General features: G+C 43.8%; 1 protein-coding gene across 1 annotated transcript in view; it reads right to left on the reverse strand.

Annotated features, from left to right (window-relative positions):
* QRFPR (pyroglutamylated RFamide peptide receptor) overlaps positions 1-26,593 on the reverse strand; it is a 563,204-nt gene that overhangs the window by 263,995 nt on the left and 272,616 nt on the right. Inside the window, exon 3 of the mRNA XM_086963288.1 lies at positions 23,084-23,145. Coding sequence (XP_086819414.1) covers positions 23,084-23,145 — 62 coding nt within the window. The remainder of the gene's footprint in view (positions 1-23,083; positions 23,146-26,593) is intronic.

The following is a 26,593-nucleotide window of genomic DNA, read 5'->3' on the forward strand; positions in this document are numbered from 1 at the left end:
ACCGCCACAACCCCAGCATGAAGCCAACACAATAACCAGCGCATGGGGACTACCAAAGATTACAGGACATCATCACTGTGGAGACTGCAGTGTGTGCCACTTGACCACGACCACTAAAACACTCAACTTGGAGATAGGCAAAGTATGGGAGATACAAAATCACACTAATTGCAGTTTGCAGAATGTGGTTTACCTAATCACCTGCCCATGCAATCTAAGGTATGTGGGCATGACGAGCCGCAAAGTCAAGACGAGAATTGTAGAACACAGAAGTAATATCCAATGTAAACGCAACATTTCTCGCATGACAAATCACTACCTGGAATTGAATCATACCCCTAATGACATGCAGTGGGATGTCATTGAACAGTTACCTTGCAGTACCAACAATATCCAACAAGCCTTGCTGGACAAAGAACAAAGGTGGATATATCGTTTGTCAACGCATATCACCGGTCTAAATGATAATATTCCTTGGAATTCCCTTAATCGTACATAAGACTTAACACCATTCCAAGAATTTGACTCATTACAGTGTCTGAAATATGTAATTCCCCTGTCTCCCATATACTATACTATTATGATGCGTCCCTGTCACTGTAAGGCAGCTACATCATAGCTCAGTGTACATTTAACTGAACACCCCAGTCTACCCTTTCTGTACTTTATGATGAACTTCTGAGTAGCAGGGCCACGTTTCCACCCCTTCATTACCTAATCCTCATACTTCTGCCTAATAGGGCCACTTTCGCCACTAAGATTTAACATTTGACCTAGAAACAAGTGCTTTTTTACGAAATCTAAATGCACTTTTATATGGTAAACACCTTTATTTCTTTACTGCCATCCTTTGCTAATAATAATTTATCTTAGTTTTTAACACGGCCGAAGTGCTTCATATAAGCAATCTTTAGTGGTTTGGGTTCCTTATACATCTAAAGAAACCCACTTTAATATGACCATCAAAACCCATCTGTCAGGTCATTCATGCCGAGTTAGCCCTCATGCAGATCCGGGCACGACCCCACGTGACTGCGGAAATGCCCGAACGTGATGACGCGCCTGTGAGACCCGGAAATATTGGTGGCTTCAGGCTCCCGTATATACAGCCTCAAAACGGTAATCCACCACCAGCCTTCGTCCCGGGGAGACGCATATAAGGTGTAACGGCGGAATACTCGGATATACCAAGTAAGAACAAACCAAGAGCGCAGTGGTCTTTTACCACCACGCTCTTTTCATTCCGAATGCCACCACATTTCTCTTCGTGAATCGTTCAGACCGACTTCCCATTTTCTGTAATTCTATATACTTTCAGGTCCTAATCTGAGAGAGGCAATACAAAATACCCCCGCAACCTGGGACCAAGATGAGAAATTCTAATTCTGGATAAAAGTAAATATCCTGGTTGTTGAAAATAATGCATGCTTTATGAATGTCTGTATGCTAACTAAAATAAACACATGCATGACCAGTTTGCACAAAATCAACTGGGTTGCAGTTGATTTATTATTCTTAATCTATCACATGTGCTGTCTTTTACCACAATAGGCACACATTGTTACCCACGCCACAAGGTATTCATCAATAACACAGGCACCAATCCTATGTTGAGATTTGAATGTATTGGTAGTGTGTTTTTTGTGCATGGTAAAAGCATACTTCATGGGTCCAACTGACCACCCGACAAGTACTTAGCACCACGTAGCATTCACCAGTACTGTTGATATCCACAGCATGACTGATATTGCACAATGGGTATCACCAGCCAGCACTGGGGAATATAGGCATAAGTATAGCCTACACTGGAAACATATATCTAATACCAGTATTCCACACTGTATTTTCCTTTACAGGTATTTTTTGAGAGGACAACAAAACGGGCGGTCCTCTCGGCATGACACACATTCCTTAGCGTGAGTGTAAATAAGCAATACATGTGATAATTTGTTATCACTCACTTTATTTTCACTTATTCACACTATTTTTGAGAGGTCCTGAAGAAAGCCTGAAATCTTTCCCAGGGGCTGAAACATGTCGACCATCTGATGATACATACAGCTACACATAGTGACTGTAAGAAATCATCTCTATTAATTTTAACTATACCCCAGAACTCTGAGAATAAATCATATGGCAGTATTCAGGAGGTATTTTTAATGATAAATACACACACTTAGTCACTCATCACATCACCTCAAAAAAACCTGCTCCACTGTAATTCAGGTGTTGAAGCACAGCCAGGTGGCATTCGGCCGCCTAGCTGGAACCCGATGATGAAGCATGACACCAACCAGGTTGGTGTGTGAGGGTTTTATTAACAAACCTTAGAGGTGCTATTTTATACTTTGTCAGACAATATTTTTGTTCCTGTCCGTCTCCTTTTGTTTTTCAATACATTAACAGGGACACAGACGGCTGTCTTGTAGTCCTACCTCTCCAAGTTGTTTTCCAATATCAACAATAGCCCTCATCGACTTCTTGAGAGACTCATTTGCATGTGAAGGAGTACCAGCTTGCATAGTCACTAACAAGGATATCAAATTCTCATCTAGGGAAATCAAGTCATTCCTTGATGAGCAGGGCATCACTCATAAGGAATTTGCTGTATTTTGTCAACGAGACAATGACTCAATTCTAATGTCAATGCTCTGGATCAAAAATCTCACTCATCTAGCTTGTACCAACAACATGGATGTAGATAAAATGTTAAGAGAAAACATTTAGGCATATCACACCTCTTCCGACTTGAGGAGTTGCCTCTTTTGCTTCCATCAGGGGAAGAGATCCGATTGCCAATTCTATACCCCCTGATTTGCCATGCATACAGCCTTCACACTAAATGTCCATCATAATGATACCATGTCGTCAATTTCCTGCCTTTATAGCTGGGTGCCCTCTGCCTTCCGGCCAGGGGATTTCCCTGTTACTGACATGTTTATGCTATTTCTCCTTATAGTAACCTTTTGCCCTCTCACTCCTTCCTTTTCTTCAGCCTGCTTCCAGTGCCTTCATTTACCCCTCCGCAGGGAGATGTGTTGTAATCTTCCTCCTGTTTTCCCTGTGTTGTAATCTTCCTCCTTTCCCCCTTTACCTTCCCTCCGCTATTTCTCCTTTCTTCCCTGTTGGTACGTAACTCTCTCCCCCGCCCCCTGTTCCCTGTTGGAACGTTCCTCTGAGAGTCCACAGTGGAATGTTGGACAGCCTGTGAAGTACGAAGAGTGGATGACAGAATAAGGACGTTCTTACTTACCTGCCTGAGGTTCTCTCCCATTTTGAACATTACTACTCATTAAGTAGTAATGTTCAAAGTTTGGAATCCCCAGTAGGTGTAACTCAGTCAGTGACCATGTTGGTTTTCTTTTATTCTCACGCAAACACAGTAGCGCCACTTACAGGCGATACTTTCGATGGGCGCAGCAAAATCTCTGCGAGCATGCCAATTTTCGCGTTTTTACTGAGATTTCTTGCCGTTTCGCAGAATTTTATGAAAGGCAACTTTGCAAATTTCACCCACCCCTACAAATGACGGCATGGCTGTAATAAGGAGGGACTAACAAGCCTATAAATGAATCTGAAGGCAGTATTTTGAAGGACAAAGACACAAGCCAATGAAAAATATGGGCGGGGGAAAGGGTGTGGCTTTCCTCATGTACTGAACTGTCATAGGTGTTCACCAGAGCAGCGCTTGCCCGCTGACTCTAGGCTTGACCTAAAATTCATAGTGGTACTCCAAAGCACCAATGGTGTGATGTACTGCTGAAGAAGGTAGATTTCTTGCTACACTTCATAGAGTTCATTATAACTAGCTGTTTGACGTGGGATTAGAAACATTTATGTTTTAGTTTACTTGGCTAGACAGGTGACTTTTAGCAAGGGTTTCCTCTCAAGTAGCCTTTCTTATGCCTTGACAGCAAATGATAAGGAACCTGAGAAGATAAAGATACTTGTGAGAGGAAGTGTGGTTATGCTCAAATAAGTCAGCTTCAAAATTCGTAAAATTCATGTGTTGCCCCTAGACAGGTTCAAGTTTGTATTTCTTTCAGTATTTGAGATTGCATCAATTTTAATATTTATTTGTTGGTCTCCAGTTAGAACCCAGTGCTTTCAGGTGCACGCAATTTTCAAATAATAATCTCATATTTTTTATTTATTTTAAAGACACATTGATTACATGAAAGTAATCTCCTTATGTAATTTTCACGGTTTTTACCAATCTCCAGAGGAGCTCAACTTTTAAGCTATATCCCCAAACAAATAAAACTTGATTAACACATCACCAGCCAATATGATATGTTGTTTGCTTTTTGCTCACTTGTCTTTAGTTCAGTAGTGATGCAGCAGAACCAACTTGCTGATGTACACTGATGTGAAAAATAAATTGTATTCAGAAACATAATGTTTGGTTTGCAGAAATTCATTGAAAATCAGCTGCAGCCTTGGTCTGTCTGCCTTCCTCGAGACCAACGAATCCCTCGACCCCTCACAGTCTGGCTTCCGAGCAAACCACAGCACCGAAACCGCCCTCATCGCAGCCACCGACGACATCAGGTCCCAGCTCGACAACGGGGAAACAGCCGCCCTCATCCTCCTGGACCTCTCTGCAGCTTTCGACACTATCTGCCACCGCACCCTGATACAGCGCCTCAGCAACACCGGAATCCAAGGAGCGGCACTGGAGTGGATCATCTCATTCCTCACCGGAAGAACCCAGAGAGTCCGCTTCCCCCCGTTCCGATCCTCGGCCAGCGAAGTCATCTGCGGCGTCCCACAAGGATCCTCACTCAGCCCCACCCTCTTCAACGTCTACATGAGCCCTCTCGCTGCCATCGCACTCCAACACAACCTCAACATCATCTCCTACGCTGACGATACCCAGCTGATCCTCTCCCTGACCAACGACCCTGCCACCGCCGGAGCCAACCTCCACGAAGGAATGAAAGACGTCGCGGAATGGATGAAGATCAGCTGTCTGAAACTGAACTCAGACAAGACGGAAGTTCTCATCCTCGGACCATCCCCCCGGGACGACTCCTGGTGGCCCCCTGCCCTGGGCAATGCACCCAAACCAACGGACCACGCACGCAACCTGGGCTTCATCCTGGACTCCTCCCTCACGATGACCAAGCAGGTGAACGCCGTCTCATCTTCCTGCTTCAACACCCTGCGCATGCTCCGAAAGATCTTCCGATGGATTCCCACCAAATCCAGGAAGACAGTCACCCAGGCCCTGGTCACCAGCCAACTGGACTACGGGAACACCCTCTACGCTGGAACTACAGCCAAACTCCAGAAAAGACTCCAGCGCATTCAGAACGCCTCAGCACGACTCATCCTAGACATACCCCGCCGCAGCCACATCTCCGCCCACCTGAAAGACCTGCACTGGCTCCCCGTCAACAAGAGGATCACTTTCAGGCTCCTCACCCATGCACACAAAGCTCTCCACGACATGGGCCCGAAGTACCTCAACAGCCGCCTCACCTTCTACACACCCACCCGCCAGCTCCGTTCCGCCAGCCTCGCCCTCGCCTCCGTCCCGCGATTCCGGAAAGCCACCATCGGTGGAAGATCCTTCTCCTACCTGGCAGCCAAGACTTGGAACTCCCTCCCCACTCACCTCCGGCTGACCCTGGACCACCTTTCCTTCAGGAAACAACTCAAGTCCTGGCTGTTCACGCAGTAGCGACACCACCCCTCCTCCCACCACCCAGCGCCTTGAGACCCTATGGGTGAGTAGCGCGCTTTACAAATTTTCGTGATTGATTGATTGATTGTCCCTGTGCATGTAAAGCAGGCATCTCCAACCTTTTCTGTAATAGGAATTACTGATGTTCAATTGAATTGATTGAGAGCTTCTTATATTATTAGTGTTGAAATAGTGGCCATGAGACAAGATTGCATGCCTCTGTCTTGGTAATACATACATACCAGCCATACATGCAATGCTTCTGGTACCGCTGTAATGGCATTTATAGAAGTTCTTCCCGTGCCACATGATTTATCCATCAAGTTTTGAATTTAAATATACTTTTCTAATTCATCAATTAGTCTCCAAATATCAGCATAAGAGTTCCGAAAAAAGCGAATTTTGTCTGAAATATACACTCTCAATTGTGTTATACATAAATAATTCAACCAAGCAAAAGCTTCTAAATTATTAGGCTTGGCTACAGACAGAAGAGCTACTTATAGCTAGCCCGAGAGCTACAATTAGCTCATGAGCTACTTGTTACAGAAGCCTGGTGTAAAGCAACGTTTTTCTCTAGCTTCCTTAGCTAAAGAGATGTATTTTTAAACATTACAACGCTGTGTGCTGAAATTGCATTGATATGTTATCCGTTATGGTTGTGCAGAACAGTTCATTGTAAGAAGTTGAATTTCTTGTTTTCTTCTCTGTTTAACCAAATCGTGCAAGTTTACAGTCCAAGAAAAGTATGTGCAAGTAGGTGCTTTGTCACTGAATAATCTGATTTTTATGCAAGCAACATTTTAGTTCTGCTGTTTACATAATTACATCGTGCTATGAAATTGGGTGCTTTATGTGTACGAACTATTATAAAAGATTTGCTATTTGATTGGGAGGTGGGTCATTCTGCTTTTGTATTAGAGAGGGTTAGATGTTGTGTGGTGCATTCGCATTAGGATTTGTTATTAATTTGATTATTTGATAATATGCTGTGTCAACTTAATTTCCTAAATGCACGTTACATCATTGTATTTATTAATGAATTAGCTCTGATTCTAGTTTTTTACTTTCGGTAATGATTAGTTTGACATTTGAATAAAATGTAAACCGGGAAATGGAAGAAGCCAAAATGCACATACTATTTGTTAATGGTCTTGGCTGTTTATGTGAGCCCAGACTTTCCACTTTCCTGCAACTTGACCCTCCTTAAAGTTAATTGAGTTGGAGCATTAACAGCTTAGGTTTAGTGAATAAATGCATAAGGCACAGGTGAATCAGAGTCTATTCAATAGATAATTAGCCCCTGAAAGAATCATGAGGATTGGCAATCCATGGACGGGTGGACTGTCCTCTGTTGAAGTGGGCCTGTTTTGGAGTCTGGCAGAGAGGTGATCTGGAAGTACAGTTTAAACGGTGGATGGGTAGGTATGATGTCGTGGTGATGTGGTTGAGTATAGTGCGTTGTGTTTTGCGACGAGTTTGTTGTTGTCATTGTGTCCGTGTAGTGTTATGGTATTGTGTTTGTGTAATTATGTTTTGTGCATGTAATTATATTGGTCATTAGTGATGGTGCGTGTTTTAGTAATGTGCTTTTTGGAAAACCGACAAGTTAGGTCGTGCGTGTGGAAGTTAAAAGGTGCGGCGCCAGGTTTAATTTTTTTCGTTTATGAATTTATGATTTCTCTGAGAAAGTGCATTACTAATTGAGGTGGATGTTAATCTTGTGATGTCCAGCTAAAGGTTTCAGTAATTTAGACCTGAGCACATCACCTGGCAGTTTTGGTGCAGAGCAGACCGTCTTATCTTATGGTAATACTAAAATATTGATGCAGTTCCACAACAGCAATAATGTCAAATGCCAAACAATAACAAAACTGAATTATAAAAAGAGTATCATTTAATAAACAAAATGAAATCAAAAGTGACTCAAGCCCTTGTCACCAGCCCAATGGACTACTGAAATGCACTCTGTACTGGAACCACCACCCACCTCCTCAAACGACTGCCAAACATACAGAACACCTCAGCCAGACTCGTCCTCAAACTCCCTAAGCAGACCAGTATCATTCCCCACATGAGAAGCTTCCAAACGCGCCCGACCTGCACAAAGCTGGACTCTCCTACATCAAGCAACAGACAACTCTGATCCACATCTTTTGCCCTCGCATCCAGCAGAGTCGCAGCAGAGGTCTTTCTTTCTCCTACCTCACCGCGATATCCTGGAATGGTCACTCACTCCACCTCCTAACTTCCCCTTCATTCCCCAACTTCAGGAAGGGACTCAAGACCTGGCTCTTCGATGGCAGAGGTGTGGTGCAGTGGCCAGAGCGGCTGACTCTGGAACATGGGGCTCATGGTTTGATCGCCAGCGTCAGCTCAGCTCAGCACCATGTACTTCTGGGCAATAGCTCACTTAATCTCCCTGACCGCCCCCAGCGACTTGAAACCTTAAGGGGTGATATGTTCATGAGGCCTCATTTATGACTTTTTGCCGCAGGGAAGCGCAGCAGGCCTTCCTGCTGCGTTTCCCTACGGCAAAAGAAAAGGGCAGAAATGCGCCGTATCTATAAGATACAGCGCATTCCTGTCCTTTTCCCCTCTGCCGGCGCACAATGGGCTGCCTGCGCCAGCGCAGGCACCCTTGCACAATGGTGCAGGGGTGCCTGCATTGCGGAGAAGATTATTTTTGTACAGGAAGGGAAACCTTTCTGTGCAAAAATATTCACAAGAGGCTTTTCCTCTTTCTATGTGTGCTGTAGAATGCAGCACACATAGAAAAAGGAAATACGAGGAGAAATAAAGACATTTCTCGCTGTTGCGCCTCCCTTACGCCTCCCCTGGGGAGGCGTAAGCTTTTGGCACTGCTTCAGAGTTACGATTTCTCGTAAATCTGGGGCAGTGTCAAAAGGCCATGGATGTTGCTGGGAACGCCCCCAGCAACACCCATTGCACGCCCCTTTAACGCAGTACACTGCGTTAAAGGGACTGATATTTATCAGGCAGCAGTACGCCCCAAAAACTGGCGTACTGCTGCCTGATAAATACCACGCTGGTTTCTGCGCCACGGAACTTCATGAAAAGTGAAGTTCCGATGGCGCAAGGGGCCTCATAAATGAGGCCCCTGCTTTACAAATATATGGACAAAATGGACAAGGATCACAATTCCTTAGCACCTGCATACCCTCCGGGGTAATAAGCCACGCTTTATAGATACTGATTGATTGATTCAAAAATGACAAAAATCCAATAAGGAAAACAGATATGAATCTTTAGAATTTTAAGTAGAAATAGTGCCAAAAAGGACTAATGGCCAATGGTAGTAAATGGTCATGGTAGATGTGGACCTAGGAGCAATTTCAGGCCAACTGCGATAGAGTATGGAACAGATACACTACCCAGGTTTGACCCAGTCAAGGGTTTTACTTTGGGACTTAGTCTTTTTTCTGGAAGTAAAAATCCTTCAGTTGAGCAAGTCAGCAGGTTGTATCCAAGGAGGGCTCCATGACATCAGATAGGCATTGGACGAGGTCCTGGTGAAATTATTCGTATTACCTCAAAAAGCTTAGAGCAGGAGAAATTAAAATAACACACATAGGGAAGTCCTCTCGCTACCTGGATACATTTGGGGTCTTCACCTGGTCAAGAATTTTACGTGCAGACTTAGTCTCTTTTTCAGAGCTCAAAATCCTCCAGTGTGGCAAGGCTGTGGGCTGTATCCCTAGAGGCTGCATTAGGCGAGATCACTTCTTGGCCAAGTCCCTCTAAAATGGATTTGCAGATTCAGATAAGCTCAGAGAAGGGGAAAAAACAGTTTTTTCAGCCCATAGGCAACACACCTGGGGTGGATCAGCTTGGTAGGTTCGTCACACATTCTCTGGAAGTCTTCAAGGGCAAAATGTTTCTAAGTTGCAGGTTTTCAGGGATGTTAGAAAAAATCCATTTAGATACAGAGAAGGTTCACAAGACCTCAGGATTAGCACTTGTGGGCCAAGGCTCTCTCCAGCAGATGCCACCAGCAGGGTCAAGCTCCGGTCCAGTTGGGACTGGTCAGCTAGGCTCTTCATGAAAAGGCCTCTTTTAAGCATGTTGTGGCTCTGTAGCTTACACAGGAGTTCAGCCAATTGACGCTGGGAGCCCACTTCTTTGTCTTGGTACAAATGTAAGCAGGTCTAGTCCTTCAGGTTTCCTCACAGGTCTCAAGGAGCAGGTGCAGTCTTTCTTCTATACTTTCATCCAGTAGTGTTCTGAGGAGGGTATAACGGGAATCCACATTTGTCCCTGACACCAGTTTGAGGATGAGGCTGATATTAAGGTTGCAGGGATAACTCTAACCAACTTTTTAGATGTTTCTGTGTACCCTATTGCAAACAATCCAACAGTGCTCCCCATTCACTAAATTCAAGATGAAGAAGTCCTTCTCCCCTTAGTCAGAGCTTGTGTGCCCACTCAGAGTTGTAGCCAGATTAACGAGCAGTATTCTCCTCCTGGGTCAATTCTAAGCAGTTCTGAAGTCAGCTTTACCACCACTGAGCTTAATGCCTAGGTAACACAACAGAAAGTGCCTGGGCAGGTGTCATCTGACCTCTGATGGTCTTCCTGCCAGTGGAACAAAACACCTCACCAAACCGAGGCCTTTTTCTTGCTCTAGTTGAAGGTTAACCAGGGCTGTTTGCCAGCTGGGTGCCTATCGGAGGGAAATTCAAATTGGCCTCCAAAATATTAATGCAGGGAAAAGGTAAATTTCCAAAGGTCCCTGCTCCTTATTCTTTAATGAAAAGCCAACTTCACCAATGAGTTTGGTCTTTTAATAAATTCAATAAATAGTTCTTGAATTATGTTTCTAGCTGAGATAGCACAATAATTATTTAATATTGCTTATCATCGTTTCTCTATGGGCCTGCCAGTCATTCTACAGTGAAAATAGCTGTTGGGTGCTAGCCACTGTAAGAACATTTTACCTTTAACCCCTTCAGTGCTACGGACGGCCTTTGGCTGTCCCACATGGCGGTGGGCATGTGCGGAGGACACCTGGGGGCTGCACAAATCCCTCCCACTCACTAATTCACCCGTGCGGAGGGAGAATTAGCACAGCGTGCAAGGGGTTATTTGTCTACATGTCCTAGTTTTTATACATCCTGCACCCCACCCTGTGGGGTACAAAGCCTCCTTCGGGATAACTTATAAATATTGAAAAGGAAGGTGTTCGATTGTCAAAAAGGGTATATTTTGATAGATCAAGCTGAATGGTTAAGATGCAGCTGACAAATAACAGTGGTAGGCCTGAAGTCATATTTGCCTGATCATGCTAACGGATGACACAGTAATGTTGTGCTCCATAGGTGACATTTAACTTTCCATATTACAAGTGCATTTTGGGCATCGTAAATTATAGATACATTGGAAAGTTGAATATGCCAATTAGGTTTTAGCCAATTCAATATGTTTTAGGGGTCAAGGCACATGCACTGCGCGCTGGTTACCAGTGATCCAGTGCCCAGAGTAAAAAAACACTACAACAATAGTTCACAAAACACAAAGCATGACCACTCAAAAAGAGTCACTTTATCATAATTTTCTTAATAGTCTTAGTTGTGAGTGTAAGGATTTTGGAGTGGACTATGAGCAGTTTATTTTGCATAAAGAAATGTTAAAGATAAACTATTCTAGGTCCAATTGTAGGTCATTGTTGCAGGAAAGTAGGTTCTGCTTCCTATGGTTACCCTCACTTTTTACTTGATGTTACACTGTTTTGAATAGTCTGACTGGGATCCTGCTCTATCTGCTTCTCCCTAAAATGTTATGTCATGTACTTAGGTACAATCCAGATTGGATACTGGGGTACCCTTGTCAGCCCCTAGTATATGGTACACATGTGTCCAGGGCATGGGTACCCCAGAGGCCTCCCATGGGCTGAAGCATGTATTCTGTCACTCATGAGAGGCCCTGCAAAATGGAACTACAGACCTGCCATTGCAGCCTGTGTAAGATGGTGTCCCTGTGCATAGTACAGTTCAAACCAGTCCTGGGAGCCATTGGCTCCTGCTCTGGCACAACACTGGACAAAGGATATGGGAGTAACCTCCCCCTGTCCTGACCCTCCCCTGGGAGGGTCCCCTGAATCTGTCCAAACCTCTCCCATGGGTACAAAAGGGCTTACATGGCTGTAGGACCCTAGATTCAAGGTGGACAAGATTTTGATCGAGAAACCACTAAAGTTCGACAGTCTGGACACTCTGGACTTGGCTGGACTTTGACTGGGCCCGGCTTCGTCTCCCTCTCCGTCCAAAGCATAGTCTGTGCCCATGCTCCAAACAGGCTCCATGCAGGACCTGTGGAGCATCAAAGACATCTGAAGTATCTCCCTTGGAGTGAAGGAGTCACTCCCCTGCATTCACAGACACCATAATGCAACTGACTGGTCTGCTGATCCTGAGCTCCTGTGGACTCTGAAGGCTCCGGCAGCACAGGAGGTAGATTCCTGTGTTCCATGAGGTTAAGCTGCGCTCTCACTACGTTTGAGGCCAGTATCTCTCATAGGGACTGCATAACTCGAACCCCTGCGCACGGCGTACATTTGCAAGTGCATATGCTTGTTGGTGTTCCCCAACTAAGTGCATCGGAATGTCGATAGCCCCAACCTCTGTGCACATTTCATACAAAGGTATTTGGTCTCTTTGTACTCTTTGCCTGGCAAGCTGTTACTTTGTGAAACTGCTAGAGGTCCCCTTGTGACTCTGGTGCCTTTGGCCTTTGGGTCTATTTGAGGGACAACACTACTTTTATTGGGCTCCCCTGGTTGCTCCTGGCCTGCTCTGACTCCCCTTGCTGTGGTGCATCCCCTGGTCCTGGCTGGGCTAGACCGTAACCTTCTTTGACCTTCTTCATGGGTTGCCGTCGCCAAGGCTTGTGTGCCTCTAGAAAGCTGAAGACATGGAAAACTGCAAACACGCACCGCCTCATAGAGGCCTTACTGCTTGATGACCTTAGGAAGACCCCTGGGTCAGATAACAGGAGAAAGTGGGTGGGGCACGGAATGAGGACGGGTCAAGAGGTGACACCTTTTATGACCTAGACTCAAACCCTGGCCAGGAGGAACAAGATGGTTCCCACCTGTACACCTCAGATCTTCATGGAGATGAAGAAGAAGGCTTAGATGGCTCCCTCTTCACCCCTCCAGGAAGAGTACAGAGTTTACCAAGGATATCTAGAGCTCCCTCTGCAGAGTCACAGCCCTCAGGACAGTCTGTAAGGACCTCTGTATCTAGCAAGAGGGACTACTCTTATGACAGAGAGTACCAATTTCTGGAACTTTAGAAAGCTAAGCTTAGACTCAGGCAACAGCAATTGGCCCTGGATAAAGAATCCCTAGAAGTCCGAGGAGCTAGAAAAATATTGGGCGTAGAGTCCCATGGTGGCAGCAAAAGTGTCCTCAGAGTTAAAGAACATTCTTTTGCAAATAAGAACCTGGAAAGATTGTCCTTCCCTACCATGTTGGGGATGACATCCATAAATGGGCCTGTAAGGTTCAGAGGGTCCCTCAAGAGCAGTGGGCAGATATCTTGTGGCTCTCCTTTGCTGACAAAGGTAGAGATAAGCTGCTCACTGTTAGAGAAGAGGATGCCGACAATTACTTAGTTCTAAATAGTGCTCTCTTTGATGGGTTTGGCTTAACCACTGAACGGTATAGGATTAAGTTCAGAGACACCTAGAGGGCACAGAATCAGGACTGCGTAGACTTTGTGGATAGTGCCTGTTGGACTGGGCCATTTTGGCAGGTTCACACCAAAACCTTTTGCATTCTGCAAGCCTTTGTCTGTAACCTGGTGTTGGTGATTTTAGGCTCTGATCACTTTAGCAATGTGGTCCAGTGTAAGGTGTGTGCGCTCTCCCTGTATATGTGGTGAGATTGGCCTGCCCTCCCATAGGAATGCATTTGGGATGAGTGTGTCTGGGGTAATTCCTGATATGAGAGGAGCTGCAGGGTCGAGTTTAGTAAGTATGAACTCATGAGAATAAATGCTAAGCAATGGTTTGCCCAGATTTATGATGACTGGAGGAGAAGTGCCACTTTTAGAAGTTGGCATCTCTATGCGTGCTATGCGTCTGCCTACCTGATGTGATCGCACGTCTGGCTGTGAGTGACAGGGGCTGAGAGGTGTGGTGGCTCCAGGAGGGGCAGGGTGAATCAGCGCTAGGCTGAATGAGGCACCTGGACTAAGAGTAGGAGGAGGGGTAATCCCCTGACTCTGAATAGAAGGGTGCCTTCCCTGGTGAATTCTGGCTCCGCCCCCATGTGGTGTTTCTGATGACAAGCCCCCACCTGACGAAGGGGAAGAGGAGCTTCCAAAACAAATTGCTCCAAAATCCCCCTAAACCAGTTGCAGCTGGTGTGTCCAAACCCTGCACTCAGACAAAGGAATCTGTGGTAGAAGTAAAGGGGCTGTGACCCCATGAAATGTTCAGTTCTTGTGTGCTGATCCTGCTGGGGTGTGCTGCTGATGGGGCACAGGGGGGGGCTGCCATGAGGGCTTGCCTCCCTGTGCCCTGCATTGCCCGTTGATCCCTAGAGGAACTTTTGCTGGCCTTATTTTTTTTACTGCAGGACTGTTTGTGAACCTAGCGCTTCATGAGCACTTTATTTTGATTTTGCCAAGTGGAGGAAAGGAACTGGTGTCTGCAGCACTGGGCTGCCTGATGACCTAGAGGGAATCCCGGTGTAGGCATTCCCCCAAGCTGCTGGGATATGGCGGGAGCCCACCCCGCATTTTGTGATTGCTGGTGGGTGCCGACCCCACTTATGCGCTTGTTTTTGGCAGCAGGTGCCCACCCCGTATTTTGCCGATTGAGGCGGGAGACCACCCCGCACCTATACCTTTGAAAAACCGAAGCGGGAGCCCACCCCGCCGGTTCATGCCTCCTGCATGAGGCAGCCACAGAGAACACAGAGGGTCCACAAAGGGGCCGCTACTCTGCCGGCGGCGACCCGGAAGCCAGGCAGAGCTGCCTGTTTGAGGGCGGGGTGATGCACAAGTGGCAGGAAGCAGACGGGAGCCTACTCCATGCCCCTGTGCCCCCGAGAAGAGGGAGGAAGAGCTGTGCCAGAGAGCAGAACACACCAGGAAGAGAGGCCACCGGAAAGAAGGAGGCGGATGGCAGCCCGAGCTGGTCTCCTAGGTTGTGGGGAGGAACCCCCGCGGGCCGCCCAGGACATCCAGAACCTCCAACGTGAGGTACAGTTGTTTCAGGGCCCTGTGGGGTTCCTGGGCCAGTGGTGCCTGTGTATAATTTCCCCGAGTCCCTGAGTGGGACAGGAGGGCACAGTAAGTGTCAGTGAGTTCTACAGCTGCCCACGGCTTGTCACCCACTATTATTGGCCCCAGATGAGAGCAGCCTCAGGTGCTTCTTTAGGATTCGTCTCACCTCTCCGGCCAGTGGGAAGACAGGGAAGAAACGCAAGGGTCCCTTGACTCCCATGCTTGTGGTTGGCACCCCCTTTGAGAGGGTGAACATCAACATTGTTGGGCCCCTGGATCCAAAAGCTGTCCCTGGCAACAGGTTTATACTGGCTTTGGAGGACCATGCCACACAGTACCAAGTGCCTATCCCTCTGAGAATCATAACTGCACCTGAAGTTGCTGGGGCCTTGATAGGGATTTTTACTCGAGTGATTTGCCCAAGGGGGTGGTGTCAGACAGGGGCGCACACGTCAGATCCACATACATGAAATCTATGCAGAAGGAATTTGGGACAGTCTATAAGTTCTCCATACCTTACCATCCCCAGACTAATAAACATATTCATATGTTCTCTCAATTTAGTGAAGGAGGGGTGGGAGCAAACTCATTAGAAGGCTCCTTGGGATGCAGTTAGCTGCAGGCAAGCCCTCAAAAAATCAAATACATATGTCCTGGAAGAAGGCTTCTGCGAACTTAGAAACTTGCTATGAAGCGATGAAGGAATGGTATGATCAGAAGTACTGCTCTGGTTGAGTTTCAGCCTGGCCAGAAGGTGTGGGAGATTGATCCTGTTTATGTTTTGTGGAAGAACTTGTGTTAGGGGTTTTAGGTGTAATCGCAGAAACAAGAAGAATAAGATAATGAGACAATTCACTAATGAAAAAGTTGTTCTTGACAACAGAAAGGCAGAGATCTATGAAAATCTGAGATGGTTGCACAGGAAAAATATTTTCAAGATCAAGAATGAGGACTGAGTTGCAATAGTTTGATCGCTTGATCATTTTCAATTATCAGAGGGAGGAATGTGAAAAATTTCTTTATTTTAAAAAAAATAATGCTTAGCCAAGGTTTGGCTTGCTTGACAAAACTAGGCCGCACTAGGCCACATTATTGCAAGTGCATGTTTAAATGCTGTGTACGAGCATTGCTTTTCAGAATACAATCGAAATCCACATTCAAACACAGTTTGTTTCTGTGCATGTAAAGTTAATTTTTGTCTCTGGCTTTGTCTGCTGAAAAAATGTGATTTGAAAAATTTCAAGGTTATGTGCTGAATCTTCATTGTTATGTTTCTCATTATGGTCAATGCGGAACAGTTTATTGTCTAATGTTTCATTTCTTCTTTGCGTTCTCTGTGCAACTAAGTAGTGGAAGTTGCTAGCCAAAGACAATAATGCACAAGTTGGTGTTTTGGAAGTTATCAATCTGATTGCTTTGCTTTACATAATATCATGCAGTCAAACTGAGTGCGGTCTTTATTTAAAACATTATGAACAGGGGGCTATTTCGGAAAGAGTTATGCCATTCTACTTTTATAGCAGAGAGGGCAAGACACAGTGTGGTCAGTTTGCATTAGGGCTTGTTATTATTAATGTTATTATATTTGCAAATGTTCTGTGGCTACTTGATTTCTTAAATGCATATTGCATAATGGAATGGATTTTGACTTTAACTAACTTTTTACTGTAGTAACTAATTTTACATTTAAATAAAATATAAACTGAGACCTTGCGAAGCCTGATGGTGAATTTTTATCCTTAATGGTCTTGGCAGCCTATTTGAGCCCAGGATTCCCCCTTTTAACGTCAACACTGACAACATCCAAGTCAGGTTCCAACTAGAAAACAACACAGGGATCCAGGCCTGCACCATCTTCGTTAATGAAACCAAGTGTTCCAATAAATGAAAGAAAACTTTCTTTTCATAACCCTTGCCATTATCTAGGTTCTAATGTGGAGTGGGACAAAGCCTGTTTCAATGCCGTTGGGAATGGTTGACAAACATGGGAATCCAATCTTAGCTCTCTTTCACCACAATGTTAATGCTGTGGTCATTAGCATTAACTAGCATCACTCCTTGCTTTGTACATTTCTCCCACTTCTCCATACAGACTATCTTGTGGAAGCAACATGAGCACCTGAAGATGGAATGTCTATATTATTTTAATACAGGCTGAGAAGACTAAACAACCAGGTTGCCATTATGTGCTTGAACCTACTTACTCCATATGGATGTAAATTTCAAGTTTATAAGGACCTCTTCACCAAGCATTAATGTTATCAAGGCATAAAACCAGGATACCGCGAGAAATTGTCATCTCCCTAAGCACCTTCAAGGAACCTGCATTTAACTACTACACAACCAGCAAGCCTTCTACCAACTAAACTATGGCTGGAGAGCTGTGGGAGTTCAGTGACCCAAGCTGGTATAAGCCATAAAACCAGAACTAAGGATAAACAAGAGCCACTTGGAAAATCAAGAGGCATCTGAATAATGAACTGACTAAACTTGTGAATTCCACACAAATCCTAGGTCATGAGTAAAGACCGTGTGGCGGTTCTTTATGTGCCTGTTGTTTCTTTTCCTATGCCACTTAGTAGTTACACAAACTCTCTAAAGTTACCATTAAACTCTGAAGTAACCGAAAGGCAATGAGCACTTGTTGGCAATCACATCAAAAATAAATCTGTGTTCTAGATGAATGGCATCTAGATTGCGTTTAGCGACTCTGCACTGCATTGATGTAGCACTCTTTGGCCTACTTACTGCAACTTGATGGAATGCAAATAGAGACAAGTTAAGATACCTTGAAATCTGCTCTAAGACATTGGTAACAGCAGATACAGAACACTAAAAGCACAGCTCTTGCAGACCACCAAAATGCTGGCACAAACAGCGGAAAGTAAATCTTCACCATCTATCCAAGATTTCATCGCACCTCTAGGCTCCGCCAGCAACAGCACTCCCTTGCAAGACCTTTGCATCAAGTTCTTAGAATTTGTCTGTAACAAAATCACGCCCATATATGGCAACTCCGACCCTCAACCAGATCCCATCACTGTCACAACTCAAATTCCCATCACAGCCAAAGGACAAATCCTGACCTCATGGTTTACCATCACTACCATCGAAACTACTGCTACCATGAAGACCTTCCACGCAGGGGCCTCATCTGGTCAATACCCCCATCATGCCTTCACTAAAGGACTCCTACTAGTCAGAGAAGCACTAACACTCATCCTCAATGCCTCCATCAACTCACCCACAGGACACCAGGAAACACACCTCTGTTATGCCCCTGATCAAATACCCATCTGCTGACCCAGCCATGTTTTCCAACTGCAAACCTATCCCCCTCTATTGCTGGCCAAAGTCTTAGAGATACTAATCAACTGATGCCTCACCAACTACTACAGCAAACACCAGCTCCTCAACATCAAGCAGTCCTGATTCAGGCCAAACCACCACACAGAAACAGCACTCATTGGTGTCACAGAAAACATCTGCATGTCCCTTGACAGAGGTGATGCAGAAACCCTCAATCTCCCAGGATCCCTCCATGGCATTTGACACGGTCTGACACCCCATCCTCATCAGAAGCCCATATGAGAATGATGCTGTATATGTTCCTTTTTTTAATAGACAGAATGCAAGCAGTCAGCCTTGAACCTTACTACTCGGAAGCCAGCAAACTCATCTGCAGAGTGCCTCAAGGTTTATCACTCAGCCTTACCCTCTTCAACACATACATGATCCCTCTCGCCAACGTCTTCCTCACAAACAACATCAACATTGTCAGCAATGCCAACAACACAAAACTCCTACTCTACCGGGCGGACAAGACTCCCAATACGCAACACAAGTTAATTGCCTGCAGGAACGAAGTAACTAACTGGGTTAAAGGCAACTACCAACAGGACAGAAGTAGTGATCTTGGGTAAGAACGTAAGACAATAATACTCACAAAAAAGAGTAATAAATTTGCAGACAAATGAATTTTGTCCAATGGCCAAAGATTGTAGGACATACCACAACATTATATATGACTTGCAAATTACAAGATATGCTTTAAAAATGCCGGTGCAATCCTGGATGAAATAGCACAGCAAGGATTCACCTTGAAATAAAAGAACCACTTTTATGAATGTGATACATCTCCGTAACCCTTTAACAAAAGAATGTTAGTTTCGCTCTTCTGTCAGTGGATTGAGGTTGGGTGAGTTTTGGAATGTCTTCTCAGTGCTTTGTTGGCTGCTCTTCCAAAAAGTAACATAGGTCATTAAAAATAGAGTTGGAATTTTCAATGGAGCCACCATTAGCAGGCATGTACTGCTGTGCTCCAAAGGGGGAGCTAAAGAAGTGCAGAATCTAATGGTAGAAGCTGCACACAATGTGACAGACAGGCGTACATTTTCGGCTGGATGTCACTTCAGCGAGTTGAATAACATTTAAAAAGTGAGGTTTATATTAGAACTTGTTTTGGTACAGTATGGAGGTACATTCAATGCAGAAAGCAGGGAAGATGGAATGTTACATGACAATACACTATTTCTCTGAGATTGTTATGGTTAGATTCTATTAAACTGCAGACATGTAAAATAGATAGGAACCATCCTCACCGAACAGTCCCGGAAAATGGATACAGCAATAGACTTGAAATTGATGGCCATCTTCCATTCTGTACAAAGAACAACTTGAACCTTTAATGTAACTTATTTAACTACAGCTTTCTCAGTTTTCTTCCACATTTCATATATAATGTTTTAAGCCAGAGTGAAAGAACTTCCTGTAAGTAATTATATATGATACCCAAGCACTCTGAGGAAAAAGCCTCCAGAAAAGGCTTTTTTTTTAACAAACACTTAGAAGAGCCCCTACTCTTTCTCTGTCAGGTGTGTGTGTGTGTGTGTGTGTGTGTGTGTGTGTGTGCACACGCTTAAAGTCAAGTTACATCCGGGCAAATCTCGAATGGCAAGCACAAAACTAAATCACTTGTTTAATTTGTGAATACTTATGTGCTGTCTGATCATCATCACAGACTAATGACAACATACAAATTAACTTGTCAAAATGATGTGGAACGGAATAGTATTTGTAAAGTGCACGGAATAGTATTTGTAAAGGGCACTAAACCCGAAGGCATCAAACAGCTAGTATTGGTAAGGAAAAGACCAAGGAGCTGCAGTCAAGGAAGGGACACAAGCCAGGTTTTAAGTTGTTTACAGAATATCAAGGAGTCCAGACTCACAATGGCAGAGTGTTCCATAATTTAGCTGCCGCTACAGAATAGGAGTAACCACCCCGCCTGGCTTTCCTTTATCTTGGGGATGGTCACTTTCCTGAGAGATGATGATCTGAGAAGTCTTCTAGGGATTTACCAGTGGAACTTTGTTCTGAAAGTACAAGTCCTTGATGATAAAGAGACAAGTAGACCATGCAAAGAGATTTATGTATCACCCGCTTTCTGGCAGTCAGTGAAGGGAGCAAATGCCTTACCTCAATGAAAAATGTTTAGCCACATTCAAGACCAGATGGGCTACCACATTCGGAATGACCTGTAGTCAATTTAGTGAGGACTTGTTGATGTTTAAGTATTAACTGTTACAATTGTCTAAAAAATTTAATTAAAGTGCTAACCACAGCCAACCTGAGTTCAGTTGGAAAAGAGCAAATATCTTTTTCAAGATCTGATAATGAAGAAGCAGGAGCTGACAGTCCAGCTGACTGGGACATCAAAAGTAAGAGTGTTATCAAAAATAATCCCCAAGATTTTAAGAGATTCAACTGGCGATGGTAAAGTACCACACATTTCTGGCCACTAAAGTTTAGACCACACCAAAAGCTGTGCCCCAAAAACCAAGATCTCTATCTTTTCAACATTCCATTTTGAGCAATTGTTCTTCATCATGGTAATAATGCTATTCATTAGTTTGTCCATTATTTGAACTTGTCTGCTACCGGCGGCAGATCCTCTGATTTGGAGACAATATTTGAGTACTGTCCATATAGCATAACACCTGAAAGTCGAACGAGCGCACCAGTCCCGCAAGAGGGCAAACATACAGATTGAATAGGATGGGGTAAGGAAGGATCCCTGTGGAACCCCACAAGGGAGGTTGAAAGCCTCAACTCTAAAACTATCACAGCTGACAGGACCCTATCCATCATAAAGCAGCAAAGAAGGGCCAGAGCAGTGAGCCTCACACCTGCCTGATGTAATCTTTGAACTAGGTGGAATGGTGATATTGTATCAAATGCAGCTGACAGATCCAACATTACCAGAGAAGTGGTGCCCCCTTGGTCTACTTGGCAATTAATGAAATCCGGGGAAATAATATAGTCAGCCACTTCACAATTATATTTTTAAGCTTTTTTGCCTGCATGGGCAGTAAAGAGATAGATCAAAGGTTTTTGAGGCCCTCTGGGTCCCCATTTGGTTTAATTTGAATAGAAACAACTACTGCTTCCTTCCAAACGATACACTGCCTTTATTAATTTTCGATTGAAGACTTTGACCAAAAAAGTCTCAATCTGATCCGGAGTGAGTTGTAAAACCCTTTGGCGGCAAGGATCATCAGATGAGCTTCATTTCTTATTCATCATGAGATTTTTTATTTGCAAGGAGAAAATAGGTGGCGGGAATGCAGACAAAACTGCAGGGGACGGCAGGTCAGCAGGGTCAGCTGTGTCAAATGAGGGGAGAGGACTATCCTCATTGACGTTGATGTCCGAGTAATTCTTCAGGATCTTTTTCTGACGGAAACAGCAGCATTTTCACAGAGACTTTGTGAGCTCTCCATGGACCAGTGGCGGCTCCTCCACTGTGGTGGAGGAGTGTCGCCCCACTGCTATCTCGCAGTGTGAGAAGCAAAAGCATAAAATGGTAATAACATTTAGTTATTACCATTTTATGTTTGCTTTGCCGGGGCTGCTCTGCTTAGGGAGCAGGGAAGGGGAGGAGTGGCTTGCCCACCCCTTAGAGAGCAATGACAGCCATACACACTTTCCCCTTCTCTATGCAGGCTGCATTGTAGCCTGCATGGGGAATATGCCCACCGCTCCAGCCCCTGGCTGAGCGTCGTTTCAAAGTGCTCAGACCAATCACAACACTGTATTGTAGCATTGTGATTGGCTTAGGGAAGGGAGCCTGGCTGCCTGCTTCCTGTTCATGTCCTAGTCAGAGACAGGAGAGCAGGAGAAGAGGAGACGAGGGACCCGGCCTCAAGGTAAGTTTTTATTTTTCCTCTTGCTTTTCCTTTTATATTTCGCCCCCACGCAACACCACCCGTGACCCCCCCTTGCAGCCACCCCTGCGACCCTACGTCCGCTCCCCCACCCATTAGTCATCTAGGTCACCGCTGCCATGGACTTGGTATAAGGTTAAAGGGCACTAGGTTTGTATTCAACATCCTCATTTGTTTTGCTGCACGGCAAACGTGAAAAACCTGAAACATTGTTGGAATAAAATAGTGATATTTTTCAATCAGTGCCTGACAACAAAACACATTCAAACACATTTTCCATTTTTCTCTGCCAGCCTTGCGGAGGCAGGCGCTGTATTACTCTCCCAGTTTCCAACTTAAAAAGGGAAGTACAATGGCATGAAGAGACCACCAGCTGGGTGGCTCAGGTTGCATTCATCTTATAAATGCACCCTACTGAGTGATGGATGTAATAGATCATATAATATTAACATTAGGTTGTAATATCAACAGAACTCCATTCACGACGCACCAATCTTGGCCAATAAGGCCCGTGTTGCTAAGGGTTCCTGTGCCATTACTGTTGTATCTGTTATTTGAAAGCCTTTGCTCAGCATGCAGGAGATATGTACGTATAATTTGATGCATCATGTCCTGGATGGTTTCCACTCTATGCATCATTATAGGAAAAAAATACCCTTAAAGATAACAGTATCCTTTTCCACATTGATTTCTTTTCAGATACAATCTTAATTTTGTCGTAAAGGGTATTACTTAATGGTCCAGCAATTGTGTGTCTGTCACAGTGTAATTTGTTTTGGCTGACGATAAAATTGTACTTGGAAATTGTAAAGTATTTTGAATAATGCAAGCAGTACAGTAGTCCTTTGATATATAGGCAAAGCATTTACTTATACACTATCTTTCACGAATTTAAAATAAAAGTATGCACATACCTCTAATCGCTGTACATGCCACATTGGCGCACCGACTATAGTGGCTGTCAGCCAGACAATACCTGCAGACAATAAACAAAAAGGCATATTGTTTATGTACGATATAATATGGAGTGATAACAAATAAATGTAAACTTCCGAAGAAGATATTGTTTATGACTTGTTATCCACGTGTCTATGTATAACAGAGAAAGGCTCCTATCACTTAGAGGAAGGGAGGAATTCGTCAATCGATAAAGTGTTTGCAAGATAAAAATGGCGAATTGAGAAGCTAGTTCTCTTGTTTGCTGCTTAATTTTTCTATATTTGTTTCGATTTTTGAACTTTAATTTTCTTTCAGTCATTTGTGTTTTTTTATGGAAAGCAAATTGTATATTATTACATTTCGCTATCTCGTTCTCGAATGGTCTAGTGTTTTGAAGCCCTTTACAAAGACTAAAAGTTTCTTCTGAAGATGATCCTGGTCGGTCTGGTTGTCTTATTGAATCCTGGCACAGTCTCTGTGCCTTTTTTATTTATTTTATTGTATTTAATGCGATTTTATATAGCGCAAACTTTACCCGAAGGTGTCAGAGAGCTTTACATAAGAACCAGTTGCAAAACATAAGGACTAAGGATTACATGCGTTACATAAAAGATACAAACAGAAAAAAAATTGCAAATGTACAAGATGTAAAGTCACACAAGAAAGAGATACACACAGAAAGAAAAATTGCAAATGTACAAATAGTAAAGTCACGCAAGGAAGAGATACGAATGGATATACTCTAAGAGTCACATATGAATGTTAGAGAGTACAAAGTTCTACAGCATATACTAGTGATTAGAGTTATCTCTATATACATAAGGAAGGGATACAAATGGATATACTCTAAGAGTCACATAGGAATGGTAGAGAGTACAAAGGTCTACTGCATATACTAGTGATTAGAGTTATCACAGTCAGATTAGAGGCTGTAGTCTCCCCTTGCAAAAGCAATAAAACAAGTGCAAAAAAGATAACATATTTAAAAAAAATCTGAGAAAGTAAAATTATTTACACAATCATTTGGAGATAGCACCAAACACATCTTTAAAGAATACAGATTGAACACGTTCTTTTTCGTATGAAATAGTCCAGATTTAAAAAGATTATCATCACATTCCTAATCAAGATTAAATACCAACACTAACATGACAGCGACCAATGCAACATTTAAAGAGAAGAAACTGTGGCCCACATGCATCAAGCATTTTTGGAGTCGCAAACGGTGCGATTCCTTAAAATCGGCCGTTTGCGATTCCAAAAATGCTTTTTGGAATGCATCAAGCATTTTTAGAAATTGCAACATTTTTGCGATTTCTAAAAATGCGATTGCTTTTAAGAAATCGCAAATTTGCGATTTCTTAAAAGCAATGCATGAATACTTTTTAAATTGCGAATTCGCAATTAGAGGGATAAATTTACAGAGTAGTTGAACTACTCGGTAAATTTGCAAAAAATGAAAATAACGCTGAAAATGCTTTTTTTTAACATTCATGTTATGGACACACATGTCCTTAGGACATGTGGGTGTGCAACATGATGCGAAAACAGCATTTCATGGGTGCATGGGGGGTTCATTTGAACCCCCCTCACCACCCTTGATATGCAATCAGGATTTGCGATTTTCAAATTGCGAATTCGCAATTCCCATTCATTCCTATGGGCCTTTTGGCCTATAGGAATGAATGGGAATTGCGAATTCGCAATTTGAAAATCGCATTTTGTATGCGATTCGGTAAAAATAGCGATTTCTACCGAATTGCATGAAAATTAAAAAAATAATCATGCATAGCCTTTTGCGATTTCTAAATTGCGAATCGCTATTTATCGCAATTTAGAAATCGCAAAAGACGACATTGATGCATGTGGGCCATTGTGACTTACTGTAAGATAAATCAACACTTACATTAACCATTATATTCTGGCTGAAGACCAAAACTGCAAAGGTACTTACTTCATTTGCAAACATATACCATTTAATTCATCATGCGGGTCAAGAATCTTGGAATTCGGACTGAATTACAGAGTGAGGAGAACTGTGTTTGATTTAATTGATTTTAATATTTCACATTACATCATCCTAGTTAATGTATGAATAAAGGTATTTATTTGATAGAATATGCAACAAATTACAAAGTGCCTACCAAACGATCAGTTTAGGCAGAAATGACCAGTACGAAAAGTGATTATTGTTAGGAATGGCTGTGTTAGGTATGCTTTCTCTAATTGGATCACCTTTGAAAAAAAAGTGTCCTTTGGAAAGTTAGAAAGAATTGCATTTAGGATTTGTTAAAAATTCTCTAAGAATTGCAGGAGGGCTCAAGAAAAACTGTGACTTTTGAAGATCCCATTAGTGCTCATATTAGCATCCTTCTAAGCATAATTACTGTACACGTACACATTTCTGCATGTGTAAGTGTAAGCTGCAGTCCATTCTCTATAGGGAACACTTTTCCTGTAGAGAAATAACAACCTGATTCATGAAGCTAAATTGAGCTCGCAATAGCTGCGAAAATGCTATTGCGGGCGCAATTCCCATAATCGGAATTCACCATGAAAAAAGTGAATTCGCAAACACAGAATTGCGAAATCGCTAAAATATTCGCAGAATCCCGGAAGTAGACCATTTGCGAATCGGAAATAGCGAGAAATCACGGATTCTGTGAAAATAATAGCAAATTCGCAAATTCCTCGCAATCGGGATTCATGAAAAATCGCAATTAGCGAAAAACCCCAAAATCGCATTTTGCGAGGCGCAATTTAAGGACAACCCAAAGCAGGTGGTAACCATCAAACCCATAGTAAAAAAAAAATTGAAAAACTGTTGGCCTATCAGCAACTGGTGCTGGCCTGACCAAACACACTTAAGGAGAAGCAGCATCAGCATAAGGAGTGTCACAATGCCAGGAAAGTACATGGTGGTCAGGCGGCGAAGGCTACAGCGAGCAGCACGGAGGAGACGCAGAGTCCAGGCCAGGATCTCCCACCAGCGGGTCACCCTGCTGGGCCAAACCAGAGAGCAAATTTACGCAAAGTACCGCCTGAATGGGGCAATGATCATCAAGCTAATACAGGACCTTGACCCCCTGATGCAGCACCCAACAAGGTGGACCAATGCCGTGCCAACACATGTCCAGGTATTGTGTAGCCTGCACCTTCTGGCCTCCGGGAGCTTCCAGGGGATAGTTGCGGCTGCTGGGGGATATCCCAGCCCACCATGTCCCGCTGCCTAGGGAGTTTCCTTGACGCAATGCTGACCCAGCTACACCACCACATCAAATTTCCGACAAGCCAACAGGAATTGGATGAGACCAAGCTTCAATTCTACATCGTTGCGCATTTCCCACACGTGATAGGATGCATTGACTGTACCCACATCCACATCTGCCCACCAGCTGCAACGGAGTACATGAACCGCAATCGCAAGTCCTACCACTCCCTCAACATCCAGATGGTCTGCAATGCAAAGACATACATCACGGACA

The sequence above is a fragment of the Lissotriton vulgaris genome, chromosome 3_1, assembly GCF_964263255.1.
Source record: "Lissotriton vulgaris chromosome 3_1, aLisVul1.2, whole genome shotgun sequence".
Taxonomy (NCBI): Eukaryota; Metazoa; Chordata; class Amphibia; order Caudata; family Salamandridae; genus Lissotriton; species Lissotriton vulgaris.